The sequence below is a fragment of the Lissotriton vulgaris genome, unplaced genomic scaffold (assembly GCF_964263255.1).
Source record: "Lissotriton vulgaris unplaced genomic scaffold, aLisVul1.2 SCAFFOLD_2606, whole genome shotgun sequence".
Taxonomy (NCBI): domain Eukaryota; kingdom Metazoa; phylum Chordata; class Amphibia; order Caudata; family Salamandridae; genus Lissotriton; species Lissotriton vulgaris.
The window spans coordinates 35,693-59,211 of record NW_028241394.1 but is presented as its reverse complement, the minus strand read 5'-3'; the positions used below and the strand labels follow the sequence as shown (position 1 = coordinate 59,211).

The 23,519-nt window shown below is 46.9% G+C and overlaps 1 protein-coding gene across 1 annotated transcript in view; it reads right to left on the bottom strand.

Annotated features, from left to right (window-relative positions):
• The window catches only part of LOC147671308 (glyoxylate reductase/hydroxypyruvate reductase-like), a gene marked incomplete at its 5' end in the record, with an annotated part of 66,313 nt that overhangs the window by 28,883 nt on the left and 13,911 nt on the right, over positions 1 to 23,519 (bottom strand). Inside the window, 2 exons of the mRNA XM_086948086.1 lie at positions 8,524 to 8,654; positions 21,203 to 21,338. Coding sequence (XP_086804212.1) covers positions 8,524 to 8,654; positions 21,203 to 21,338 — 267 coding nt within the window. The remainder of the gene's footprint in view (positions 1 to 8,523; positions 8,655 to 21,202; positions 21,339 to 23,519) is intronic.

Here is a 23,519-nt window from a genome sequence, read left to right as displayed (position 1 = left end):
CAAGCACACCTTCCCTGCCTCAAGTGACCTGAATTAATTTGGGGCTGATTAATGTGTCACAGAATATTTTTTTAGCTGGCACCTGCTTCCTTAGTGCTTCCTGATTAGTGAACTTTTGCACTTGCTAAGTGCTTTCATTGTTGCAAAATTAGTTACAACACCTGCCCTGCCCCAACTGACAATAATGAATTAGGGGCTGATTAATGGATTTGAACTGCCAGCCTGGCTCCTGCTTGTCTCCCTTAGCTGTAATTCAGGACCTTTGTGGCATATGTGTAACTATTCTGAGGTTCAGAGCAGGGTCACATAATAGTTGCAACTGGCAACTGAACTCTGGAGGGGCCCCTCAGCAAGCACTACAGGAAATGGCTACTAATGATGAGCCTGAACTTTTGAACCTGGTAAGTAGTTTCAGTTTTGATTAGATCGTATTTCTGCAATTTTGCACTTATTCGCGGGGCGCGAAGTTGTACTGGGAAGCCGCGAACTCACGCGAACAGTGCGAGCAGTGCGAGCAAAATCCGCTGCTCGCGGATTTGCGGATTTTGCGGGAGATTCGCGAATCTCGCGGATTGCGAATTTACCGAAAATCCGCAAAATCCGCGAGCGAAACGGATTTTCCGCCCATGCCTAGTAAAGGGGCATTTTTAGGGTTCAGGGTCAGTTTTCAGTTTTTGGGTAAAGGGGCATTTTTAGGGTTCAGGGTCAGTTTTCAGTTTTTGGGTAAAGGGGCATTTTTAGGGTTCAGGGTCAGTTTTCAGTTTTTGGGTAAAGGGGCATTTTTAGGGTTCAGGGTCAGTTTTTAGTTTTTGGGTAAAGGGGTATTTTTAGGGTTCAGGGTCAGTTTTGGGTTTTTGGGTAAAGGGGTATATTTTAGGGTTCAGGGTCAACAAATAAGATTGTAATTTTTTTTTTTATTATTTTCATTTATTATTTAATTATTATAATTTAATTTAAGTATTTTTAAGTATATTTTAGTCATTTAAATTTAATATTAATTTAATTTAACACTGTTTTTAATAAAGTCGATATTTTTTACATCTATATTATTGTTAACGATATTTTGTACTCGATATTTTTGTACTTACCTGTTTGTAGATAGAAAGTCGATATTTTGTCTGTCGATATTTTGGCAACGATATTTTTGCAGGTCGATATTTTGGCAGTCTATATTATTTCAGTGATCCGGAGAAACTGTGTAAAACATGCTGTTTAACACTGTACATGCTTTCAATGATTTGACAGAATTGAAACATACTGCCTCAGAAGTTGGGAAGGCTAAATGGGAAAAGACAGGGTGTGTGAGGTATGCTAGTGACATTTGGGTGTCCAGTGATGGGAAGCAAGTCCTCCTTGATTTGATGTTACCTGTTATGGTCCAACATATGTATGGTCCAACATATGTATGAAGAGACTGAATGGTGTTCACTTTCAAAAGCTACTGGCACAATTCCCAGTTGTGATCAAAGGCAGAGAATTTGTGCCAAAGTTGGGCTTCTTGTCGGAAACTAAATGTGGGCAAAAAGGTTATTGTGACCGTGAGCCACATCGGAACATCTGGTGGTCTAGTCAACCGGCTACAGATCATTCCCCCGATGCAACCAATTGAGGCATAGACTTGTCATTGTGTGTTTATGTTCCCACTGGGTCAAGGCATATCCCACCAGGAGATGTGACAGTCGACAGCCACCAAACTATTGTTGCAGGAGTTGGCACTGTGATTCGGAATAACAGTTCAACTTGAATTAGATCAAGGAACCCACTTCAAGAAATAGATAATGCAGTGGCTTTGCATAGCACAAGGGATAGACTAGAGATTCCATTGCAGTTATAGAACTGAGGCTTCAGACATCGTAGAGAAACTGAATGGCATTATCAAAGCTAAATTGTCCAAAAGCTGTGCCTTTGCATCTCTCACATGGCCTGATACACTTCCTTTGGTGTTGATGAGCATTCAAAGTACCCCTTGAAAGAGAACAGGATTATCTCCTCATGGGGTGTTGGTGGGAAGAACCATGCACATTACTTATGTTCCTGAAGCTGCTCCTGTGAGTATCACAGATTATCTAGTCCTCAAGTACTGTAAGGGACGGGTTGATGTGGTACAGTCTTTCTCCCATTAGGTTGATGCTGCTACTCCAGCTGTCCGAGAGTCTCCAGGGCAGGACCTGAACCCTGGGGGTTGGGTTCACATAAAGAAATACATCCACAAGTTGTGGTTGGAGAAGCACTGGAGATTCTCGTATCAGGTGATCCATGTCACCTCACCAACACTGCTATCAAGTGTGCTGCTCTGCAGAACGGAATACATGCCTCACATACCAAGAGGGTGAGATCAGAAGAGGAAGAAGCATAGCCAACATTCACTAATTTCTTGAGTTACCCTAGTTTAGAAATTTCTGAGGAAGAAGAAGAAGACCAATCTGAGAGCTCACAGTCTCCTACAGTAGGGAATCAACAGGAGCGAGAACCAGGCAACAGTGTCATCATCCCAGTGACAACTGCAATCCTGCCCATTGGTTTAAGAATATGTATTCACAGAGACAGTGAAAACTCATAAAAAGCTGAATCAGACCTGCCCGAGTTAAAATTGCAGGAATGAGAGAGGCGGGGTTCAGCCAGAGAAGGTTCCACCTCCGAGAGTGACTCGACATCATCAGAGCCAGGAATCACAAGCACCTCTAAGAATTGTGGCTTGACAAAGGAAGGCTAGTCAAAGACTAAGACAAGCCGAAAGAGACTGTTGACAACTAGGGAAGACTAGAGATGATAAGGGAAGTCAGTGAGTTAGATGAACTAGAACCTGCTGCATAATGCAAAATTGTGGATGAGAACAAAGACTTGACTACTTCCAAATGTCCTAAGAGAGAGAGAAAGGACAATCAAAAGTACCCAGGTCTGGATTGAAAATACTGTACAAAGATCAATATCAAACCTGATGACTGTCTGGCCGACATTGATAAACCTACCTGAGGCCAGGACAAAGAACATGGGGAACTCACACAAATCACTGACAAATGGTAAAAAAGGACAATTAGAGAGCTAGTATAATGATCAGAGGACGTTAGAGCCTTAGGCTTCTGCAGAATAAAAATCACAGTAGCTTTCGCAATAGGTTAGTGACAATAGGGTAGAGATCAGAGAACTCAGTGCTTCATCCTGAGATAACAATCCATGGCAGTTGCCATTCCTGTTTCTGTGGTTGAATGGATGTTGGATGTTGATCTGCTGGGTGGAGATATATCTCATACCTCGATAAACACTATGATTAAACTTGTTGTAAGTAAACATGTGCATAAAAACAAAGTTTCACACTTTCCACAGCATGAGTGTTTATAATTATACAGTTTATTTCCAGATGATAGCTGAATATGTGAAAGTTATGCATGTAGACTGCTGTGTCTGCTCCTACCTTCCAACCAGTGCGGCTGAAGGGGCTGCATGTTTTAATTTGCCTCTGCCCTACTCATTCTCCGTTTCTGTCTTTCTAAACCTATACTATCAGCAGAATGCTATTAAACACTTTATTCTGATTAGGACAAGCCTTTAGAAGATGCACCAATTGTGACTGAAGCAAATATGTATTTGTGGGCTACTAAACATGTTTATTGTTCTTACAAGGCCTTTAAATCAAGGGATCAGAGTGAGTATATGATGACATTCTTTACTCCTATAACTAACATGAGCACTACGAATCAAAGCATACATGATGTAACCAGTAGAATCAGTAAAAGTGAACGAGTGTTCGTAGATGAGTTCTGAAAGAGAGGACAAGAACAGATGAAGAAAAGGGGGGGGGGAAAGTTAGTTAAGAACACATCAATGGACATGGTAAGGATATTTTAAAGCACCAACACCAAGGTTGAGCATTGACATTCCCAAGAAAGGCTTCTTATGTATAATCAGGAAGCAAGAGGAATCAAAACAGTTAAAATATTGGGGTTGAGCGAGTATGAGCATAGTTACTTGGCCAAAAGCAAGACCTTTGCTGAATTAGAGGTGAGTATATAAAGCATCTATTATGTATGTGGTAGGCCAGCTTATTTCCAGTTACCACATAACTGAATAGGTAGCTGTTACCCAGCTTTAGTTTTCCCCAGAATCTATCAAACTAATAAGCAAGATATACCCCTTGGCCTCTATAATAAATGAAGTAAGCAAGACTTTAAGTAGATCCTTAGTGATATTTTTGGAGCATTTATATATCCTATAGGAGTTGCACTAAACAATGTTATGATTAGAAAGTTCTCAACCCTGGTAGATCGGCTTGCTACTGATACAGCCGGAGCTTTAACAGTAGTTAAAAAAGAATTGCTTGCTATGAGATCTATGATTATGCAAAACTGTCTTGCTGTGCTTTTATCCCAAGGGTAGAGAACTAGCTTGATAGTTACATTGCTCAAATTACAAACATTATGCGTGGACTAACTGAATTGTGAGAGTTGGGTTCATGAACTTTAGGTATAAGAAGCTGTCAGAAATTAGAGGAAGAAAAAGAAAGAGAGTTGGGGACATATGTATGAACACATTTTTCCATAGACACAGAATGGGTAAAACCCTTTGATACATCTGGCCCTTAAGGTTAAGGTAGAAGAGATGCAAAGCGATCACTAAGACACCTTGAAGGACTTTCGCGAATCTACAGAAAAGAACCCAAAGTTGATTAATGCTATGTTGTAATAAAGATATAGATGTGGTGATTTGGAAATCACCAGAGGGAGCTTGTGAATGTAATTTCTTATGTTATGCTTCTAAAATGGCTTAAAATCAAACTTTACCTAACATAGCTGAATATGAACTGTCTTCCATTTTGAAATGACGCAGTACCGCACAATACAATATATATTGTTGTTGTTATTATTTCTAGGCTCTAACTAAAGAAGTCTGAGCTTCACACTAAAAGATGGTGAGCGGTTCCACAGACTTTTTACCATGCTGTCCCTAACCAAAAACATCCCAACTGCCTTAGACAATCGATTGTACAATGTATCAACAATATTGCTGGAATAAAGCTGAGAGAATGACTGAATTCAATGTAATAGCATTGTGAGCGAATCCTCGAATGTGTTCTGTAGTAAATTGTTTTATCTTTTCTGTTTCTTATTGATGCATATCCTGAGAACCATATACTTGTGTAGTAATGTATGATAACCTTTTGTTCAAAGTCCTATAAAAGGTTATGCTTTCGCTCTGTAAACGGAGCTCCGATTTCCCATTCTAATCTATGCTGGATTTTCTATTGAACTTTGCTGAGTTCGTGACACCTATTATTTGTATGCTTTGCTGTTAACTATTGATGGCATTTTGCATGTACTTTCCCAATAATTCAATATATAAACCCTTAAAATACAGACCCGTGTCTGTTATTCTTACCGAGAATGTTACAGTTCTTATTACTGTTAATTTTGGGCCCACGCGACCGAGAGACGGGTCCAATGGGGGAGCATCAAAGTCTGTATAGGGACTACACTGCTCTTGGTCAGAACCATTGGCGCACTCTTGGTAAGAATATTAAAGACGGGGTTGTGCGCCGACAACCCTCCCTTGTGTTCCACTTTTTGTTACCCTGTGTGCTTTGGTGTTTGTCATTATTTGCTGTGTAAGACATTTTAGAGCACTGGATTGTTGAGAGCTCCATTGAAGACAATGGAGCACCAGCGGCCTACAAATGTGGGTATCGGTTAATATTAACATTTTAATGTCCTAATGTCCTATAACTTTCTCTTTACCCTGCCTCTCCATATTATATGAAAAGCGAAAGGCAGTGGTCGTGCAGTCGGACACACACCAATCCTTTCTCCTTTAGCTCAATGTCACTGGGACTTCAAGAGGAGGGGGGGGTGAATCCTGCTCAGTTCCTAGGTCTTTCTGGCTTGACTGAACTATGAAAAGCAGTTTAGCCGAGCTATGGAGAACCAGGGGTTGATTTCTGATAGCCTACTTTCAAAGCTCTTGCTGTGAACGATCAACAGTTAACAGCTGTGGCCATGCACGCAGCTGTTAACACTTAAACATTCACAGCAAGAGCTGTGAACAAAGGCTTCAGAACTGCGGGGAACTTCAACCCCCTTGGTCTCCGATGCCTTTGTTTTCTTAAAAAGGATGTTCAGCCCTCATGGGGTGAAATGTTCTAATAGCTTTAGATCCCACTGTGACAGGGGTATACCGGCCAAAAAAGGCCCAGTCATTTGTTAAAGGACCTCACCTTCAGCTCGAGCCTTTAACAATGCATTAGGCCTTTAATGCCCAGTATAGCTCACTACAGCGGGCTATAAAGCTATAGCACTATCTGATTTTTGCTTTGAGACTGTGGTTACTGGTGCTGACACCAGCACTTACCTGTCAACAGTGGTGCTTGTGACAGTCTCTTACATATAGAGGTGTACATAACAAGTACACTCTTCACAGAGCCCACTACTCATCGACCACTAGGGTTCCAACAGTATTAAATACCAATATGTGCTGTGCTATAACATCATTTTTGTCCACAATTAATTAAAAAAAGACAATCTGCCACAAGGTGGTACAGTCTGGCAAATTTAGAAATTATCACAACAGTCAATTATTAATTCAATATACATTAAAAATGACTATTGTCTGCCGCTCAAGCAATTCTTATAGCTCTGGGGGGCTGGAATGGTCCGAACTGTCACACTTGTATGAGTACGATGGTTAGTGGTTGTGTTTTTACTATCACTGGCAGCAGCATGGCGGGGGCAATGTGTGGTGGAATCTGCAGTGGCCTCCTGATGAGAGCCCTGGCACTTATGTTTTTTTTTTTTTACAAATTAAGCACTGATGAAGATCGCTCATCATGCTGAAGGCTCGAAACAAATTGCCAATCTATTTGAGATCACAATCTGATTTTTTCAGGTTTAAGGCACAACTGAAAGCATACCTGTTTCATTTCAATATTTAATTTAGAAGATGGGCATATGCCTTACTGCCATTCCTGCTTCTCCTTCCCAATGGATTAAAGCCTCTGCAGCGCCGAAATGCCTCTTTTTCGAGGCGCTATACCAAACCCAAATATAAACATGGATCCATCTCCAGCACGGTGGCCAGGCTCCTCCTAAGCGCCTCTCGGCGCTGCTTTGCCTACAGAAGGAAAGCGACCCTGTCCCGGCAGAGAGCCCGAGGCCTCCGATATGATAACAGTGTAGCCCACCAAGAGGCTTGCAGTGCAAAAATGACACTGGAAAGGCCTCTAATGTAAGAGAAATGGAGTTACACGTACAAGTTAATACAACTGTAAGTTAAATCAAGAACCACGAGAAACAAAAAACATGCTTGTTTCCTTAGAATGTTTATCTAAAAGGTAGAAACGGTTCCTCGAATTACTTCTCGCCCGATGGGCTCAATTATTTAAAAGGGCTAGAAGACTAAATATTAACCCCTCCCCTGCTGGTGACGGAACCACTCCGTCATCAGCCGCGGTGGCGCTGTGCTGATGACGGAGCGGCTCCGTCACGGCCCGCTCGGAACGCCTGTGTGGCTCGGATTCCGCGCCTGCGCTGAACGTTCTATTGAGCGGGCGGGGCCGTGACGGAACCGCTCCGTCAAGAGCACAGCGCAACTACGGCTGGTGACGGAGCGGTTCTGTCACCAGCATGCGCCCGCTGCGCGCCGCCCCACCCCCTTAGCACTGCGGCGGAATAGTGGCTGCAGTGAAGGGGTTAAAGACGTTTCGAAGGTCCTTGAAAGAATATCTTCAACAGCTTTAAGATAATATTCAAAACCAGGATGGATCTTGATTAGCAAGTATATCTCAAATGAACATTTCACACATTGCTAATGTTCCTTGCCAGGGGCGGCTCCTCCGTGAGAGGGGAGGAGTGTTATCCCGTCACCTAAATTACCCCCAAAACCTCCAGAAATTAAAAATAAAATGGTAATAAAGGTCATTTATTACCATTTTATTTTTCATCTCACCCTCCCAAACCGAGGGTCAGGACGCGGTGAGGCTTGCTGAGTCAACATCAGGGAGGAGGGTGGGCTGCCCGGGCACTTTTTAAAGTGCGCATGTCCCTTTGGCCGGCCCTCTTGCGACGACCAGCCAGACAAGCGCACTTTGAAAGCCCTGACTCAAATATTATTAGACAACTGGGTTACAGCAAGTACAGGGCTCCAGTTTCCTCGGAGTGGCAAGAGAGGCCGCTCCCTCCAATCCTGTCGCTTCTCTCATGCTGGTAACAGCATGAGAGCAGTGCCAGGATTGGTTAAGGTAGTTAGATGGGGCCCGCATTGGACTGCAGCAGCAGGAGGAGAACGTGCAGCGATGAGGAGGCCGTGATCAAGGTAAGTGATTTTTATTTTTATTTTTACCCACCACCCTTTTGCCCTCACTACCACTCCTTATAGATGCCAGCCTCCTCTGCTTGTTGCAGATATAAAAAATAAAACCATTACAACTGCTTCCTACGGCTTTTTAGATCAGTTCCTGCTATTTCGCTAGCAATAATAGTGAGTACTGCAGTGTGTTACTCTCATGATTTTGTTCTTGTTTTGAGTTTTTTCACGTACCACAGTTTTTCAGTTTAAAGAGAGGATGATCCAATGGGAGAGGCTCCGGGACTGTGACGTCCAGACCAGCAGCGGCGATCTGCCCACTCGAGAGAGCCTGGTAGAGATCCTCCTGGTTCACCACAGCTCCTCTGCTCAAGAACGAAAAAAAGATTGTCCTGTATCAGAGCCTGACATATGTATTCCTTTACATCGCACCCCCTGTCTACAAAAATACATTAAAGATATTACAACCGTACAGTGAAACAACATATAACAAGAAATGAAAATGCATGTTACTTTTCAAGGTAATGCAGATTTAGCAATGACGACACCTTCACATTTCACAGAAACAAACCTTATTTGAGAAGACTTGCCATTAATTCAACACAGCCCATTATATGCTGATCACACACCCCCTCTTCAACTTCTCCCCTTAACCAAACACACCCCGTCATATGCTAGTCACACCCCCCTTCACCTTCTTCTGGTAACATAACACATCGCATCATATGTTAGCGCATCCCCCTTCACCTTCTCACCTTAACACCCTACATTATCTGTTAGTCACATCCATACCTTCATGGGACGCTCACGGGCAGCCATGCGCTTTATCAATCCTATTTCATTTCATTCATTCATTCTAGCAGTGGCGGTTCCGCCATACCAGCGGAGGAGCATCATCCCCCCCCACACTGCTGCGCAGAAAGCTGGAAAAATTAAATGGTAATAACATTATTTTATTACCATTTTATTCTTCCATCTTTCTGCCGTACATATTGGACATCTTTCCAATTTTTAATATTTCTTTCCCCTGAGCCTTTTGTTTGATATAATAAATGAACGGAGAGTGAGGGCAAGGCGGAACCAGTGCATCATTGCTGCTGATTGGCAACAATGAGGAGTGGCCTCTTCAGTTTGAAATGTGCATGTGGGTTTGGCCAGCTATCTTGCTACGGGAAGCCCGAAATGCGCAACTTAAATCTCTCCAACCCAGCTTAGACGCTGGGTTGGTGAGCAGGCACAGGCCTTCAGGGCCTTTCGGAGAGCTGAGCCAACCGGTCTCCAGCCAATCCAGACACTTCTCTCATGCTGCTTCACAGCATGAGAGCAGTGTCTGGATTGGATAAGGTAGTTTGCTTGGAGGAGTTGGAGCCACAGACTGGAGAACATGAGGACGTGCTGCAGGCTAAGGTAAGTGAAACTTTTATTTGTTATTTGTTAACCGTGGGCCTTCCTGACTCGTGATACATTTTGATTGTGTGTGTATGTGTGACTATGTTTCTTATTGTGACTATATGTGTGTGAGCTTGACTGTGTGCCTCACCATTTTTGTATACCACCAATTGCCATTGCCTTCTTCCCTTAACACGCGGCATTATATGCAAGTCTCATTCTACCCATCACCCTTTCCCCTGAGCACATGCATCATATGCTAGTCCTATCCCCTTCTTCTCCTTTTCCACTTAACTCAACACACCCCATTGTATACCAGTCCCTTAACCCCTTTTCTTTCATATCTCTAATTTCTAACTCACAACCACGTCACACCTTACATTTGCAATTTTCCCTTGTTCCAGTTCGAAACATCATTGAGCACCACATATTTCTTGTTACTTTTGCAAATCTGTCTAAGTTCACACTCATGTGATGATCATAAGATGAAAATACCTCTTAAAACTATTCTCTCTCCTATGAACTTCTGTTGGTCCTTTACCTCCTACTTAGGACAGGGACAAATGATGACTGGCTGTGATAGAATGTAATAAAGTTCTGTTAGGTCAAAAACATCTTTTTCATCACTTGCCGCATAGCAGTCTGATGATACTGGTGACCTGCAACTCATCTTTACCAACTAAAACGCTGATATACTCCTTATGCTGTTTGGGCTAGGTTGTACAAGGACATTCACATGGTGGTGCTGCTTACATCACCATGCTGATATCCATAAACGCCTTTCCTTTCTTCCATCACGGCTCTGCTGGCATAATTGAGTGCAATTAATACCGCCCGATCACACCATCAAAGCCTTCAAAAACCTCAACAGCTGGATCACTGAATGCACCAAAAACCTGCCTCCCCTCAAGTGCAACCCAACGGCAAGACCCTGACCACAGACCAGCTAGTACACAGAGAAACTGAGGCTGACGAAATGTCACTAGAATGCAAATGGAGAATAAGTCAAAACACCACAGATAAAGACATCTTCTAATCAGCCCTGAGATGATACCACCAGCAGATATGGAACACTAAGTTCTTTTTTTTTTTTTAAACCTTTATTTGGAGACAATCAGGGACAAGGGAAGTGCATACACAATACATACAGTCACATATGGCCATTACAATGGTACGTCAGAACCAAAAAATGAGATACAAGCAAGTACAGGGCAGCATACCAGTCAATACATGGAGCAACATCGAAATGTACAGTGCAAATTAGAGAGCAATGATCCAGCATGTTCAGGCAAGCTAATAAGACAATACAGTATGGACACATTCTGATAGCATATAATAAATAAAGACAAAGGAGACTCAGATAGAAGGGACACACAAAATAAAGGGACCCTACAGGGATACGATCTCAATTCCTAGTCATACACTTGTCGTAAGGGGAACTACAGCCCCCTAAAGCTCGCATGTAGAGGAGACAGCCCAACCTCTCCCCCGATACTGGAAGATCAGCAGGTGTAATGTAAAATCCCAGCCCACCATGTTGCCGTCAACCAATCCCTTCGCGGTCCCCAAGTTCAGAATCAGAGTCCTGCACAGCTCTGGTTAGGAGGTATACCTGGAGCGGACTCCAAAAGTCCTTCGGTCTGCATCTGACAGGCATCAAGTCAGAGTAGATATTGTATTGATCCTGACAGTATATGAGGTCAGTCACCCAATCCTGAAAGCGCGGCACTCTGCCACGACCCCAGCAACAAGCAACCCTACGCTTAGCCAGCAGCAGGGCCACATCAACAAATCTACGGTGAGAGGCAGGCACGTCCTTAGAGTAGCCCAGCAACATCACTAAGGGGTCAAATGCCACCCCATCCTCCGCCATAACCTGCAGGGCTTCATGAACCTGAGTCCAATATTCCAACACCCCCGCACAACTCCAAGCCAAGTGCAGGAAGTCAGCGCCTTCCGCACGGCACCTAGCACATCTGTCATCCTCCGCTAAGTGAAACCGTAGTTTCCTCGCCGGGGTATAATAGTACCTCTGAACAAACTTGTAGTGGATAATTTTAAGGCGACAACTAGAGGAAACATTGGCCGTGAGCCCACAGCAGTACTTCCATTGCTCATCGGTAATAGGGGCACCCAACTCAGCAACCCACTGCTCGCGCACCCGATTGGCCGGGACCGAACGCTGTCTGCGAATAGCCCCGTATAATTTCGACACCAGGTGTCGCCCATCTGAAACCAACAGCACGTGGAGGGGGAGGGTAACCCCAGGCTCCGAAGGGAAATCTGGTAGCAGAGCACGCATGCCCTGCCGCAAACGGATAAAGTAGAACAGCTCCAGAGGGGAGCAAGCAGCCGCTCCGAAGAAATGAGCCTGCGCACGGAAGGCACCTTCATGAAACAAGTCGCCCCACGTAAGGATACCGAGCCGCCTACACATTCGTTGAAACCCCGTTTCCAACAACAGCGACAACTCAGGATGATAAGACAGAGGCAAGGCCAGCGAATATAGAAAGGAAACGCCCAGCAACTGAGCCACCCGTTTCCAAGCATCAACCGTGCACGTCACCGTCGTGCGAGGCGTTTCCACATCTGACACCTTGCCCAAAACCATCCCCTCCAGTGGGAGCGGGTGGGCAACCCAATGTTCAGCAGCAATTTGGGGCATAAACGGCGTGGGGCGCATCCAGTGATAAGCGTAATGCGCCTGAGCGCTAAGATAATAAAGCTCAAAGTCAGGGACGTCGAAACCGCCATCAGCATAGGGCAACGTAAGGGTAGCCCAAGCCACCCGCGGCTGCTTGCCCCCCCAGAACAATCGTATGAGCTCGGAACGAAGTCTGCGAAAAAAATAAGCACCAGGATGATATGGAAGGTTTTGAAAGAGGTAAAGAAAGCGGGGCAAAACTACCATCTTGATAAGGGACGCCCTACCGGCCATGGAGAGAGGCAAGGACATCCACCTGGTGACATCATCTGCAAGTTTAGTAATAGCCACACCATAATTAAGCCGAACCGATTCTTCTCTATCCAGGGACACGACAATGCCGAGATATCGCAACTCCGAATCACACCATTCCAGAGGGTAGTCAAGGGGAAACCTAGCTACAGCAGCAGTGAGGGGGAAAAGTTGAGACTTCCGCCAGTTGATATGGCACCGGAGACACCCCCAAACGCGACCAGCTCTCGTAAGAGCGAATTAAGATTGTTCTCAGGGTCCTTGACGTAGAGTGTAACATCGTCGGCGTATAAAGAAATACCGACCTGCCGCTGAAGACAATTAAAGGCGCTCTGCTGGTGAAACTGACGAATCCTGCAGGCTAGCGGCTCAATGGCTATAGCAAACAAGAGGGGCGAGAGGGGGCATCCCTGTCGGGTCCCTCTCGTAAGAGGGAACGAGGGGGATAACACCCCATTCACCACCACCCTCGCCATCGGATCAGTATATAAGAGCTTAACCCATGAGATGAAGATCCTGGGGAAGCCCATCCGACAAAGAACATCAATAAGATAGCCCCACTCAACAGAGTCAAACGCCTTAGTGGCATCAAGAAAGATAGCAGCAACCGGGACAGTAGGAGCAATGGTCGACACAAGCGAGAACAAGGTGCGAAGATTGTGGGAGGTAGCACGGCCGGGCACAAATCCCGACTGATCAGGCAATACAATAACGGGCATGAGCTCGGCTAGTCTTACTGCCAAGACCTTCGCGAGAATTTTGACATCGCAGTTGAGCAATGAGAGGGGCCTGTAGGAGCCCACATCCAACGGATCCTTACCCGGCTTAAGCAGCGACGTAATGGCGACCTCCCGCATGGAGCCCGGCAGACGCCCCTCCTCCAGGGACTCCTCAAAAACCTCACGGAGAACAGGGGCCATGGTGTCCACGTAACACTTATAAAATTCAGCAGGAAGGCCATCCAGACCGGCGGCCTTCCCATTAGACAGAGACATGATGGCATTCCTGACCTCCTCCACCTCTAGGGGCCTGCCCAAGAACTCCCGATGACCATCCGATAACCAAAAAAGTGCCAGCTCATCAAGAAATCCGCCATACCGAGTCTCACCCGTCTGCTGTGTCGTGTAAAGGTGTGCATAATGGTCAATAAAAGTGCGCTGAATCTCCGAAGTGTCCCGACAGCGAGTGCCATCCGGTGACACCAATTCCAACACGTCCGACCCATGCCTTGGATGTCTAGTAAGGGCAGCGAGGACCTTACCGGGCCGCTCCCCTTCACAGTATCGCCTCGCCGTCCAGTATTTCCCCCTATGCTTAGCCTCTCTAGCAGCCTCCTCCTCGTACTCGGAGAGTTTAGTACGGAACTGCGCCAGAAGATCGGGATCAGAGTCAACCTGCATCCTGCGTTCTAAGTCTCGCAAGTCAGCTTCCAAGCTCTCGAGGGTCCGAACAATAAGTCGAAGTACTCCACAGCTATTAGAAATAGTGACACCCCGAATCGTAACCTTGAACGCCTCCCATATAACCTCGACGCTGTCCACAGAGCCCTTGTTTCTAGGGAAGAACGCCTCTACCTCCACACCAAGCTCCTCCTTGAACACCGGGTCAAGCAAAGCAGTCGGAAACAGACGCCAAGGTGGGCGCGGCCTATGCAGCCCGGGGACGGATAGAGCAACCTTCACCGGACAGTGATCAGAATACGTCCGAGCCAAATGTGTAGCCTCTCGCAGGCCAGGCACCAATCCTCTAGAGAGAAACACATAGTCCAGTCTCGCCCATGAGCGAGCATGTGTGGTGTAGTGAGTGCCCTCCTTGGTGGCAGGGTGGGCATACCTCCAGCTGTCGACCAACCTAGCCTCCTCCACAATCCCCCGCAACACTTCTCTAGCCTGTACATTATACTGAGGACTCCCCTCCGATCTGTCCGACTGGGCATGAAATGCAAAATTGAAATCCCCCCCCCACACAATGTAAGTGGCATCCACAGCAAGAACATGACCCCACAAAGTGACAAAAAAGATTGGCGTATCGACATTAGGAGCATAGCAATTAACAAACAGTACAGTGTTCTGCCCAAGCCGCCCCCACAGTAGCACATAGCGCCCCTCAGGGTCCCCCACAAATCCCAATTCCTGAAATGCGAGCGATCTTTTAACAAGGATGACAACCCCTCGAGCATAAGAAGAATAGGAAGCAAACCTCCTGGCTGCAGCCCACCTCCCGCCAAAGTTGGGGGAAGGAGCGGGACGCAGATGCGTCTCCTGGAGGAGAGCAACATGAATAGCATGCCTGTCCAGGTACTGGATCACACTACGACATTTCCTGGCATCATTAAGTCCCCGTACATTCCAGGACAGAATCGATATCTGATCTATAACAGCAGTCGACATTACCCAGTTTCAGGGCCCCACGGGACCCAATAAGCAAATACAGGGCATCCAACTACCAGCAACAGCCAGCGACAGCTCCACACCCTAGGGCGCGGACAACACCCCACATACACTCCACACATTCCCCAGCCATCTCCGAACCAAACAACCAAAACCACAACAACACCCCCCCAGCCAAACCATCCATGCAACAAGCACTCAGATCGTGCTGCACGCCGCACGCCGCCAATCCATCTTACGCGACCCACAACTAGCACAGGTGTTTCTCTTGCATAGCGCTCCCCGGCACGTGGCAGCCTAAGATGGCGGCCGGTGCACTCAGGCCCATGACGGACAGGAGCACGGACCCCAGGATCAGTTCCGCCAGATAGAGAAGTGGACCAGCCCAGAGCGCGGGCCCAAAACCACACCCGTGCACACAGACAACAGCAGCACCTCTCATATCGACCCAGGAGTCCTGGGCAAACAAACATGGACAGCTTCATTCCCGCCCCACCCACCCACCTGATACCACCCCAACTATCAGGCCATGCGCACCCCCACCCCCCCCCCCCGTTCCCCAACACACATCCAGTCAAACAACAAAGGACTAGACTCCAAACCAAAGGTAGACATGGGGCACACCCTCCGGGGAACCTTCCAGAGGTGCACGATACCACTCCCTCACGCCGCGCCAGTGTCCGCGCCAACGACTGTCAGACGGCCCCAGGTGCAGCGCAGGGGGGTGGGTGCCCAGAGCGCGACACCAGATAGCACCATCCTGCGGTGCCATACCGACCCCAAGAAACGAAACGCACTCACTCATCTCAATAAAGACATGACCCCCGCACCAACAAAAGTAAAAGCGGGCAATAGGTAGGCCGCAAATGCGGAGAAGGAAGGCAATAGAAGTCAATATAAAAAGTAAACGTCCAGAATACTCCAAAAACAGTAAAAAGAGAGACAAAGACCAAAGTCACCACAATCAGGCGACCTCCTCCTCAGCCGCCGAATGTTCATCCTCAGGGTCTCGATCGCCTCCCCGATCCGCAGCTGCTCGCTCGCGCTGGAGGCGCTTCGCAAAATCCTCAGCATGCTGTGGGTTGGTGAAAAAATGTTGTTTAGCCTGGTGCGTCATTCTAAGTTTGGCAGGGTACAGCAAGGCGTAGTCCACTTGTAGATCCCGAAGTTTCTTTTTCACCCCCAGGAACTTACGACGCTGGTCCTGCACCATCGGCGTGAAGTCGGGGTACATGGTGAAAGACACCCCTTCGAAGGAAAGGGCCCTATTAGTGCGGGCAGCCTGGAGGGCGGCGTCCCGGTCACGATAGTTCAAAAGGCGCGCAATGATGGGGCGCGGTGCAGCCCAGAGGCCGGCCGAGGTCCCAGTGTCCGATGCGCCCTCTCAACGATGAACTGGGATGAGAACGTTTCCGCCCCAATGGCGCCCACCAGTAGCCTCTCCACATAAGTCTCCATTTTGCCCACATTTGTGGACTCCGGCACACCTACAATGCGAACGTTGTTGCGCCTACTCCTCGCCTCAAACTCCTCATTCTTAGCGGCAATGACACGCAAGATATTGTCCATTCTCGCCAGTTGGGTGGTATGGGTGGCCGCCGTGTCATCGTGGTCCGAAATGCGCTGTTCCGCCGCCGTCAACTGCTCCTCATGCACGTCCAGCTTCTGGACGACCGCATCCATGCGCGACGATATTTTGTCCACCTTGTCCACTATTGTGGCAAACCCCTGCCTCATCTCCTGCATCATTTGGGCAAAGTCCGGTGGTGGTGGTTGCGGGACACTATCAGCGACATTCGGGGGGGGGGGACCGCGAAGTCCCGGCTTCCTGGAGCAAACGCGTCCCCCGCCTAGCCCCTCCAGAGTCAAAGGACAGTTTGGATTGTTTAGTGTCCGGCTTCCCCATAATGGTGCGTTAGTGATGCAATGGGGGACCAAAGCAAATAGGACTCAGGATAGAGGTCGGACAAAGGGAACGGCCAAAAAAGCCCGAATCGTGGGGGCACGAGCAGGCCAGCGCACCCCGCCACTCCCAACGACGAGAAAATGGCCGTCTCCGCTTCCAGATCAAAGGGACGAGCCCCCAGAAAACAAGAAGAAGATCCGCTGCAACTCCGTGAGCAATGGTATCTGGGCAGGCAGATGTAGGAGCCAAGAGATCAGTCCGACAGCAAGGAAGAGCCAGACGGCTTGCCCGGCCAGCGAGCGGGCCCGGTGGAGAGGGGCGGAGCAAGGCCTACACCCCACGTGCAGAGCCCCGGACTGGCATGAACGACGACGCCGGGCCAGGGGGCATCAGACCTCCAGAGCGCAAGTCGGGAAAACTTGGGATCCTCGTAACTTCGGCCAGCAACCTCCGAATGGCCCAGGAGTTGGACCGTGGGTGGTCAGTCGATATCCCAGTAGAACTGTGGGGTCAGATCAAGGCGCAGCAATGGTAATCAGGATCCCTAGGCGGATAATAGCTCCGGGCAGCGGGAGCCTCACGACAGTGCGGCCATTCCGCAGTGCGCCCTCTAGCGCCCCTCATGGAACACTAAGTTCACAGCTCTTGCAGATCACATTGACATCAGCACTAACAGTAGCAAGGAAATCTTCGCCATCATCAAAGATTTCATCAGGCACTTGCACAAAATTGGCATCCGAGGACCTGCTCTCCCCTGGAGCTGCTCCTTCTTAACAGATAGAACAAAAGCTGTGAGCCTGGCACCTTACTTGTAGGAAGCTCTCACACTCATCTTTGGAGTGTTGCAAGATTCATCCCTCAGCCCTACCCTCTTCAGCACATGCAATATCCCTCTGGCCAAAGCCATCTGTGCATAGAGAATTAACATTCTCTACTACACCAAGACACACAACTTATTCTCTCCGTCGCAAGCAAAACCACCAACAGACAAAACAAGTTCACCATCTGTATGATCGAAGTTGCTAACTGGATGAAGGAAAACTTCCTCAAGTTCAAAAATGACAAGACAGGTAGCTCTCTTCAGCAAGAATACCTCACCACTGGACTCCAAGTGGTGGCCGGACAAAATTAAATGAGCACTCACACTCAGCATCCATGCAGAGTGTTAGACCTGGCATCATTGGCATGAGTCTCTCGCCTTCATTTTCTGTCTGTTTGCCTCCTCTGTTTACGATGTTTTGCTGGAATATTGCTTTGGGCACTGTGCCACTGCTGATCAGTCTCACAGTGCAAGTGCTCCCTATGTTAAATTGATACACTAATTGGATTCCATGTTTGGCTTATTTGGTTTACCGTCAGTCCCTAGTAGAGTGCACCAGGAGTGCCAGGGCTTGTAAATACAAATGCTGCTGGTGGGCTTGCAGCACTGGTTGTGCCACCCACAGAAGCGGCCTAGTAAAATATGTCTAAGGTCTGCCATTGCAGAACCTGCGTGCAGTCTGGTACTGCCATGCTGACTGCTCAAGTACACCTACTCGCCAGTCCCCAAAACCTTCCCTTAACTTCATGTTAGTCACCCTATGGTAGGCCCAAGGGCAGGGTGCATTGTAAGCATAAGGTAGGACAAGCCCTGATGTGTGTGTGGCATGTCCTAATAGTGAATTACAGCCATTTTCGTTTTTCACTATTGTAAGGCTACCTGCTCTCCTTAGGCAAGACTGGGCTGCTGGAATTATTACACTATATAATCCAAACAGACTCAGAGAGCATGGTGGAAAGTCGAGTTTAGTATCCCTGAACTCAGAATTTAATAACACATTCTTTAGGATGGATGGTTTTTAGATTCTGAGTTTGGAACTAGCACTTTTATAAAGTGACTAGTTTCTTGTCTAACTGTCTACCGGTCTCTGCTGGTTTGGTGTGTGTGTGACAGGGGCTGGGTGGCTCCAGAGGTCTGAATGAGTCAGTGTGGGGTGAATGAGGCATTTGCGTTTAGAGTGGGGGAAGAGTAGTTCCTGATAGCCTGCCCTGCCTGACACAACACTGGCTCCACCTCCTGCCAGGTGACTGATGACCCTGCCCCTGCCAGTAACAATACTGCCTCCACCTCCTGCTGGGCGGCTGAGGACCCTGCCCTGCACAGTGAATAGGCCAGGTGCCTCGGCCTGGCAACACCCACAACAAACCCAGGATGGGGGGAATTCCCCTGCATGGACAAAGGGATCAAAGCAGAAAAGGGGTATAACCAAGAATTTAGATCACTTCTGAAAAGGAAACCTACACCAAGGACAAGAAGCCTGCTGATACAAGGACTTGCCTACCCCTTCTGCCAGAGTGCTGTTTGCTGGTTGGAATCCTGCAGTTGCTTCTTTATTTTTGCCAAGGAACAAGGACAGAGGAACTGAGTGTGTACTCTCAAGCTTTCCCAAGAAAATTTCCAAGGACTGGAAGAGTGCCAGTCTCCTTCTGAAGTCACAGGGCTAAAGGACTTTTTCATCTACTTGAACTGGAGCGTGGTGTTTCCAGTATTCTAAAAAAATCAGCAATCTCGACGTCGACGGACGCCGCCAAATCCAACTCGACATCGTGAGTAACGGCTCCAGTGTCCCGCACCTTCGATGCTGGCCGCCGGGCCCGATCGACGCCAGTAGCGACGCCAGTGAGTGGCGAGTTCGGCTCCAGCTCCAATTGACCCTGTGTCGACGCCGCCGCTGATCGCATCGAAGCCGCAGCCCTTATCGACGCCGTGAGCGCTGCTCACTCTTGCAACCACGACATCGACGACGACGCCGTATCCCGCTTCGCCACTGTGAGTGCTGCTCCAGCCTGATACCTGTCAATGCCGCTGCAGATCGCTCCGACTCCGAGGCCCGATCGACGCCGAAGACTCGACGCCGATACATCGCGATGCTGTGGATCATCGTTTCTTCATTCTCAAAGGTACTGTGTTTGTGGGGTCTGTTTCGACTCCGGGCTCGACGTAGCGCTCCTCGCGGTCGACGCCGAAACTTTGGGATAACTTTGCCTCGACGTCGTGTGACTCCTGTGGGGGTTACAGTGTTGCCAAGAACTGTGCTTTAAAGAAGAAGATTTACTTTTGTTGCTAAAGAACCGTTTACTAAGAAGAGACTTTACCTGAACTATTATTTTTTCCTTCCAAAGAGTATTTACTAAGATTGTGGTATATTTTTGTCGTTATTTGGTCTTGTGCTAAGCCTTATATAAACATCCTTATTTTTATAATACCTTCTGTGTTGTGTCCATTTGTGGTGTATTCACTTTATTACTGTATGTGGCCATAAATGCTTAACACACTGCCTCTGAGATAAGCCTATCTGCTCTGCCAAGCTACCAAGGGGGTGAGCGGGGGTTATCTGAGTGTGTGATCCCCTTGCCCTGACTAGAGGAGGTGGGTCCCTATTTGTCAGAAGTGTATACCTCTGCCAACTAGAGACCAGCCGATTCTAACACCGAGGAACCTCGGAAAAATAATTGACAGCAAACTGGACATGACCGCTGTTAGTGAATCCTTCTTTCACACCCTGAAGATGCTGAGGACAATCTCGCATGGCTCCCCAGCAACTCTAGAAACACTGTCAATCACGCCCTAGTCACCAGCAACATGGACTACCAGAACACCCTTTACGCCGGGATCACCAAGCAACTCACTAGAACACAACAAACCATCCAGAGCTCACTTCACAGCCTGATTCATCCTTAAACCTCCCAAACAGAGCTCACGTCACACCGCACCTCAGGGAGCTCTACTGGCTGCCGATACACAAACTTGCTCATTTCAAACCCTCACACAACCATTCAAGACACTACACAATGTAAGCCCCACCTACTGAACCGTCACATCTCCTTCCACCAACCGCCCAGACTACTCCACTTCGCAGGACTTTTACTTGCACACATCCCGCACATGCACAGAAACAGATCAGGAGGGCGGGTGTTCTCATATATGGCTCCTAAAGCATGGAACAGCTTCCCACTCCTCAGAAGAGCCTCCTCCTCTCTTCTTGAATTCAGCAAGAAGCAGAAGACTCTGCTTTTCAATTATCCATCATACCATAGGCAGGGCTAGGCGCACACACCTGCTCAGCACCAGGACACCAGCAGGGGATAGTGCGCTTTACAAATGCACATAACACACACGAGGTGACTGTGGAGCGGTGGCAGGATTCATGTCCAGACCTCTTTTCTTTTGTCTGGGCTGCCGAAGTGCCACTTTTTATCAGCCTTTTATTCCTCCAACTTTGCTTTCCCTACCTGCTGGTGTTTATGAACACAGCTGTACTTTTCATTGCAGAGAACAGCTTCTTGTTGCAGATGCCTTGTGTCTCAGGTGTCAGCGCGCAGCACACGGTGATGAAATCGGACTGCTTGGCAAGCTCATCCATTGATACTGTAAAACAAGCAAGGGGACATGATGAATGCATTGCATCAATAAAGAATAATCAGCTAAAGTGGGCAGCAGATATGCAATTTGAGCTGCCACATTGACCTTGCTTAATTTGTGCCGGGTGTTGCAGGTGGTGAGCACCAGTATTAATTTGTGGGTGCTGGGACTTATATTTGAGTCTATGCAGTAGTGCGCAGCCTAGTATAATGAATTGCTAGGTTGGACAACCATTTGTGTTGGATAACTTTTTTGTTTTATAAAATATTTGTAAGAATTTTTTTTGGCATCAAAAAATACAACACGACATTTACAGAGATACAGAAATACATTCAAAAAAATGAAAAGAACATATCAAACAAAATGCTCAAACAAGAAAATTGTGACAAATAATCAACATGGACAACTGTAATATGCCTCATGTCAATCAATCGTTGAGGCACCAATCCTGGATATAGACTGAACAAGTGGACTAACAGATTGAAATAGTAGCCTACTTGTTACCACCTACACAAGATACACAATAGATTTGTCACGAAGTGCTATGACTAGGAATAACACGGGAACAGATCAGCGATTTACAAGTGTGTTAAGTTGATTCCTAGCAAGCCCTAATTATTTGGTATCTTGGAGGTAAGAACGTCGACGCGTTTCGAACCCAACCACATTTAACAGGTTCTCCTCAGGACATGGACTGGGGGGTCGTTTTCACTGTGAAATAATTTAAAAAAACGGTGTCAGTGAAGGGGCTAACTTACACAAACTCCTCGCTCAGACTCAAAAACTCTGAAAATAAAGGTACCTTATTGGTGAGAGGTTCGGATCACTCCCTGTAAACAAATAGCGTAAAGATCTCGGTTAGAAACGATGCTCCACTGTCTCTATTGTGCTGTACTTGTGCACTAATCAGACCGAAACATACCTCAAGGGTGCGCAAAGATAAGGTACCTTTATTTTCAGAGTTTTTGAGTCTGAGCGAGGAGTTTGTGTAAGTTAGCCCCTTCACTGACACCGTTTTTTATATTATTTCAAAGTGACAACGACCCCCCAGTCCATGTTAGTCCACTTGTTCAGTATATATCCAGGATTGGTGCCTCAACGATTGATTGACATGAGGCATATTACAGTTGTCCATGTTGATTATTTGTCACAATTTTCTTGTTTGAGCATTTTGTTTGATATGTTCTTTTCATTTTTTTTAATGTATTTCTGTATCTCTGTAAATGTCGTGTTGTATTTTTTGATGCCAAAAAAAATTCTTACAAATATTTTATAAAACAAAAAAGTTATCCAACACAAATGGTTGTCCAACCTAGCAATTCATTATACTAGGCTGCGCACTACTGCATAGACTCAAGCTGCCCGGCTATTGTTTTTGTTTATTTCATAGTAGTGGTCCAGGCCGGACGGTGACAGGACCCAAGCCTTTCCCAGTTTTCCCCTTGGGACTTCTATTTAACATTCTAGTTGACCATGGCAATAGAGCTAAAGCCAGAACATGGGAGAGATGAGGAAGAATAGAAATATAGGAAAACAGTGAAAAAAGGAGATAGTAGGTATGAAACCGAATCTGCAAGAGTGAGATAAAGAGACAGGATGTGTAGTTTAGAAGAAAGAGGCATGAGCTGTAATCAAGACAAGGCAGCCTTAGCATTCAGCGATCCAAGCATTCAGCAGCACTGGTGGCAGTCTCCCAAGAAAAACTCTAGGTCACTCTATGTACTTCTTTTTCAATTTTATTTTTTACAAATTAAGCACTGCATGTTGACTTCTTTAGAAACAAATATCATATTAAAACATGGCTCACATGTGTCACTTTCATCAGCTGCGGTTCATGCAGGTAACAGCAGTGGGGCCGGGTGGGAGGGATTCCGAGGGAAAATTATTTTTTTATTACATTTTCCCTTAGCAATGTCCGCCGCGATCCCCCCCTTACCCCTCCCCCCCAACCCGGCCCCACCGCTGTTATCTGAACGGACTGAGGCTGACTTTCATTCCTCTTAGCATTATACTTATGAATTATGATGTACTTGTTGGCTGACTTTGAAAAGAAAAAGTTGACTGGTTATAGCACATTTGTTAGTAGCAGCATATTATCTGGCAAGTGAATATATTCTGAACAGACCATTCACACCAGAGGCGCCCAGGGATAGGTTCATAAATGCGCAAGTTTATTGGCACAAACCT